Source organism: Lipotes vexillifer, unplaced genomic scaffold (genome assembly GCF_000442215.2).
Source record: "Lipotes vexillifer unplaced genomic scaffold, Lipotes_vexillifer_v1.1 scaffold496, whole genome shotgun sequence".
NCBI classification, from domain to species: domain Eukaryota; kingdom Metazoa; phylum Chordata; class Mammalia; order Artiodactyla; family Lipotidae; genus Lipotes; species Lipotes vexillifer.
Genome location: NW_006786690.1, coordinates 1,877,973 through 1,883,645, shown reverse-complemented (window position 1 = coordinate 1,883,645; position 5,673 = coordinate 1,877,973). Strand labels below are relative to the sequence as shown.

The 5,673-nt window shown below is 52.4% G+C and overlaps 1 protein-coding gene across 1 annotated transcript; it reads right to left on the bottom strand.

The window, feature by feature from the left end:
* Positions 1-127: 127 nt before the first annotated feature.
* On the bottom strand, positions 128-5,281 carry PAQR7 (progestin and adipoQ receptor family member 7). Its single transcript, XM_007459134.1, has 2 exons — positions 5,187-5,281; positions 128-1,304 (listed from the first exon to the last, which is right to left on the bottom strand). Exon 2 carries the CDS (start codon positions 1,281-1,283, stop codon positions 231-233), a length of 1,053 nt encoding a protein of 350 aa, XP_007459196.1. The 5' UTR covers positions 1,284-1,304; positions 5,187-5,281; the 3' UTR covers positions 128-230.
* Between the last annotated feature and the right edge of the window lie 392 nt (positions 5,282-5,673).

Genomic DNA, 5,673 nt, shown 5'->3' with positions numbered 1-5,673 from the left:
CCTCTCCCAGGGCAGGGAGCTGGGGCAGGCCCTGAAGTGGACCCCAGCAGCTCCAGCCACTCCTCAAATCCAAGGACTGGCCAGTGCCCCCCTTGGCAGCTGAGGCGTGCACAGAGAAGTCACCGCGGGCCAGACACAAGCAATTTTACCAGGCCTTGTTCCCATCTGGAGCCAAGCCCAGACCCTTGGGCCCCCACTATACCTCCCTCCCTAAAAGCTGCCACCCCCCTTCACTGGGTCTTCCGATTGAGACTGAGTTTGCGCCGTACCAGCTGGCTCAGAAGGAATGCAGTGAGGATGCTGCTGCCTACAGTAAGCAAGAAGAGGCCGGAGAAGTTGTGGGGCCAGCGGGTGTGCAGAGGCTCATAGATGGGCCGCCGGGCCTCGTAGTCCAGCGCCACGGCCTCCAGCTGAGCCAGCGTGCACAGCACCAAGAAGACATGGAAGAGCTGGTGGCCCTGCCCAAAGACATGGCAGCTGCCAGGGAACCAGCGCTCAGGCATGAAGGCAGAGAAGAAAGTGGCAGCCAGCAGAAAGAAGACCACCTGGCATTTGTGGTAGAGAAGAGCCGGGTCATCCATGGCAGGGTTGGGGGACACGAGGATGCGGTGCACCACGGGGCTGATGTCCAGTGCGTAGGCCAGCGCCGAAGGCACCTCCTGGCAAGTGCGGCCCAGCAGGCCGGGCTTCTGGATGTACTTGTTGTAGCAGGAGCCAGCGCAGGAAAGCCAGGCGAGAAAGGCAGCCATGGGCAGGTAAAAGGTCTGCACCTGGGCATGCCAGGCGGGCTCAATGGCATAGTAGAAGTGTGCCAGGGCACTGCCAAACTGGTACACAGCCACACCCACGTAGTCCAGGAAGAAGAAGCTGTAATGCCAGAACTCAGACTTGGCCTGCAGGAGGTGAGCCAAGGCACTGAGGGAGAGGTAGGTGACGGAGGCAAGAACAATGATGAAGAGGGGAAGGGCGTGCAGGTCTCCCCGGAAGTCCACGGTCCCCACAAAGATGGCCAGCCGCAGCAGCAGCACCAGGGCCGCCAGCAGGTGGGTCCAGACGTTCACCGCCTCGTTGTGCTGCTGGAACAGTGTGCGGAAGTAGAAGCGCCAGGTCCTATGCAGTGGCCGGTAGCCCACATAGATGTATGGCTTCCAGAAGAGGGGAGGCACCTCAGCTCGGTCCACCGTGAACACAGGCTCTGGCTGCACAGACGGCCGAGGCATCTGGTAGACCTGCCGCAAACTGGGCAGGAGGTGGCTGAGCTTCTGGGCCACCATTGTGGCCATGGCTGTGGGTGGGGCGAGGAGCTGGGAGAGAGGCCCGAGCAAGGTCAGGGGGCTGGTGTCCTCACCCTCCTGCCCCATGAGCAGCAGCTGGAGGGCTGTGCTCTTCCCCACCCCCTTATCCCTACACTGAGTTTAAGAGGAGGGGAGTTGTCCTGAGGGAGAGCTCAGCTCTGACTCATGATTGTTCTTCTCCCTGATGTATCTCAAGTGCCTAGAACAGTGCCTGGCACATAGTAGGTGTTCAGTAAATGTTTAAGGCATGTGTTAAAGAGGCTCACTATGTCATCCTACTTCTTTCCAGTCCAGGCTCCATACAGCAACCCTCACTGTTTTCTCCTGTGTTCATGTTGCCATCAGTGTTTACCTGACAATGACCTTGCTAACAGACCTGCTGCCTCTACCTTTAACTCCTTCAGAGTGGCCAGGGTCTGCCATTGACCCTCCATCACCCTACATGATCTGGTCCCTACTACCTTTCCTAGCCTTATTACTCAACCACAGTGCACTTCACATCCAGCCACAGCCTCATCAAAACCGTGGGCCTGCTATTTCACATGTCTATAGCTCTGCACAAGCTGTTTCCTCCATCTGAGCCATTTACCTCATCTTGCCCATCTGGAAAACTCCTATTCATTCCTCAAAACCCATTTCTTCTATGACACTTTCCCTGGAGGTCCTCCGATGATGACCCCTCTAACTTGAGTGCCTACAATCCTTTGACCATTATAATACTTCTCACGGGCATTAAATTGTTAATGCGAGCTCCTCCAGGGTAGGCAGTTTGTCTTATTATTTTGTGAACCCCTGGTGCTTAGCAGGTAGCTGGTGCTCAATGTTTGTTGAATGCAAAAACAACATAATAGGGCTTTCCTGGTGGTGCAGTGGTTGGGGGTCTGCCTGCCGATGCAGGGGGTGCGGGTTCGTGCGCCGGTCCAGGAGGATCCCACGTGCTGCGGAGCGGCTGGGCCCGTGGGCCATGGCCGCTGCGCCTGCGCATCCGGAGCCTGTGCTCCGTGACGGGAGAGGCCGCAGCGGTGAGAAGCCCGCATACCGAGCCATGGCCGCTGAGCCTGAGTGTCCAGAGCTTGTGCTCCACAACGGGAGAGGCCACAGCGGTGAGAAGCCCGCATACCGAAAAAAAAAAAAAAAAACATAATAGCATCCTGATAATACTTCATAGCCTTCAAGGCCCAACTCGAAAAGCCACTTTTTTCCCCAAAAGACCCTAGTAACAACTGATCCTATAAAAACAGCCCTTTCCCTCAGCCACACCCTCACTCAAAAGTTCCCCCCTCCAACCCTTCCACCATTGCTAATTGCAAATAAATCCAATCTAACCCCTCACCTGGCATTCAAGACCCCATGACCTGCTCCCACCCTCATTTCCCACCTAACCCAAATGTCAGACCCTGTGCCAACTTCCTTTCCCTCTACTGAAATCCTTTAAAACCAGTACAAGCTGCCACCTCCAGGGGACTTCCTTAATGCCCCCTTACTTCTCCCTGTGGGAGATCTATAATGGGTTATACAATTTAGCATTTAAAACACATTCATTTAGCAAACACTTACTGAGCCCCTTCTCTGCTTCATGTCCTGTGCCAGGTTCCAAAGGTGGGGGTGGGCAGGAGAGTGGAAAAGAATTTGATCCCTGCCTTCAGGAACTTCATGATATGGTAGAGGTAACAGAGAGGAAAACAAAGCATAGCAAATGCTTACACAGCATGTGCTATGTGTCAGTGTCTTAAGCACTTTATGCTTAATATTTGACTCATTTAAGCATCATAGCACCCTATCAGATAGGTATTATCATTATGCCCATTTTTCAGATAAGGAAACTGAGGCACAGAGAAGTTAAGTACCCTGCCTAGGAAGTGGCAGAGGCATGATATAAACTCAGTTTGCAATCTTAACCACTTCCTTAAACTGCCCTTTGCAAAACAAGGTGGCAAGTACTATTAATGATTTCATAATTATATACTGCTTTTGCCTGGTACCAATTGCTTAATTCAGGCTTATCATTATTCACTGTTTCATTCATTAAATCAAATATCTGTTGAAAAACTAGCCAGACAACTAGCTAGACAGACAACTCCCCTCCCTCAGATTCTCCCCTAAGAAGCTTATTGGACTCAGCAGCCAGATGTACTCTGTCCATCCTTCATCAGATACTTATTGCAACTTCCTTTGCACCAGTCATTCTAAGAGGCAAGAAGATCTGCACTCAAGTTCCCCACCACCAGCAGCACCGTGATCACCCCCAAAGCCACCCAATAATTCGCACATGGTCCAAGTAAATGCAATGTGCTTGCTATGCAAAGGCGACATCAAGACAAGCCCCCAGCCCACACTCTTCCACACCCCGAGCCTGATTTGCATCCCTGAGCTCCTCCTGCATTACATTCTGGAGTCAGCTCTGGTCTCTGGCCTTTCCTCATCTAGTAGGGAGGAAAGAATTAAATGTCATTACACCACTACTTTCTATTCCCAGACAGCCTGGCAGGTTTAGGAAGAAGACCTTGCTGATGAACTAATTAGTGGGGCCACTTCTGTCCAGAGCATAACAACTCCCCTGGCCCACTTGCTGGTTGAGGAGCCAGCACTGGATTTCTTCTCCTCCCCAAGAGACAGGGCTTTAGCCTCAACAGTCTGGCCTCTACCCTTGTCTACCACTTTGCCTTCCCAACTCAGAACTTCAGGGGACCAGAAAAGGCCTCTGAAAGCATCTCGCAGCTCTTTTGTTTTACATTTAGAAAACAAGAGCCCAGAGACAGCAAGCCCTTCCCCAGAGTTGCCCAAACCAGCCACGTTTCCATTCCACCATGAGGGCAAAGACCAGGGAATGATGACATTCGATGGTGCCTTAGTTCCTGAGTCCCTGTGATCTGTTAAGTCCAGTCCAATGCTCCACATCCCACTCTTAGAACTTCCCAAGTAATAACAGCTCAGAGAAGGTCTGCACCAAAGAAGCCTACTTCACTTTGTTGAACCTACATTTGCCAAGCTTACATGACCAAGGATTCCTTTCCCAGTAATGATTATATTATAAAGCTAGCTGAAATGTAGTAAGTGTTTACTATATGCTCACTCTTCATAGCCTTGCTGCAATTAATTCTCATAACTAGCCTGTGAGATAGGTATTGCTATGCCCATTTTGTTGTTGAGTGAAACTCAGAGAGGTTGGGAGCTCCTTAGCCAAGGCCATACAGAGAGAGGGAGAGAGGGAGAGAGAGAGATGGAGCCAGGATCCGGACCCAGCTCCCCGACTGCAGAGCACAGATACTCTCAGCCACTCCTGCTGCCCTGCTTCTTGTCACACCTAACTGCATCCCAAAGAACTACTTTGGAAAACACTGGTCTAAAGCAGGCAACCAGGTCCTTTCCCATAAATTATTTCCTTAGGCTTCTAGCAACTGACTTGCATCCAGGGACCTCAGACTCACCCAGTTGCCAGCTACCCACTCTCTCTGCACCAATGAAGCCCTGGCTCACAGCTACCTCCCCAGGTGGGCGATAGCTCACTCGCAGCCCTTCCCCTCCCCCAGACACAGTGGGCCCTAAGCACAGAACCCAGAGGCTGCATACTGGGATGACAGAGGTCAAGTTGCCCTATTTCCTTTACACCTTTAGACCAGTGGCCCCATTCCATTTGAATAGCTCTGTTTTCAGAGTTAGTTCCCATCTCCTGACTCCATGGAAAGGGGAACTGGATCCAGGGGAAAGAAGCAGGGGCAGGAGTCTAGCAAGAGCCAGAAGGATGAGGGTGAGTATTCAGAGGGCACCCTCAGGGCATCCTTTGAGTAGTCTGCCCACCAGGCTGCCAGAACCTGGCTGTTCCAGGCACCCCACCCCAATCCAGTACACCTCCATGGCCCCCCTCCAAGTCTCCCTAACTGCACTGGTTACCTAAGGATTTCTCTTGAACCCAGGGGCTGATGACTTCTGCTGTGGAACAGGGCAAATTCACCAGATGCCAAGCACTGGGTGGCACTTCCACAGGTGAGGGTCACTAGGGGTGGGGCTTCCAGGGACTATAGGGGTCTTGTGTGATGTCACCAGAGGGTGGGGCTAAAGACAACCTCCACCCTCTCCCCTCCCCCGATCACCACTCCCATGTTGGTCAAGTCCAGGCTAAACTCTGCATCCCTAGCCAGGCCTCAGCTGCAGAAGGAAGCTCGTGGTTAACCTTGGCATGAAACATTTGGGGAAACCGAGGGCCAGCTGAAATGTTGTGACTTACCCAAGATCACACAGCAAAGCAGGCAAAGCTGGGCTGAGACCAGGTGTCCAGGGCCTGGTTCATGGATGTGAGGCAAACTTGACTGGCTTCTGTCCTCTACTCAGTGGGAATCACAATGAAAGGAACTTAGGAACCAAGGAGAAAAGAGACACT

Coding starts and splice junctions, on each gene's coding strand:
- PAQR7 (XM_007459134.1), bottom strand. CDS start 1,283: ATGGCCACAATGGTGGCCCAGAAGCTCAGCCACCTCCTGCCCAGTTTG.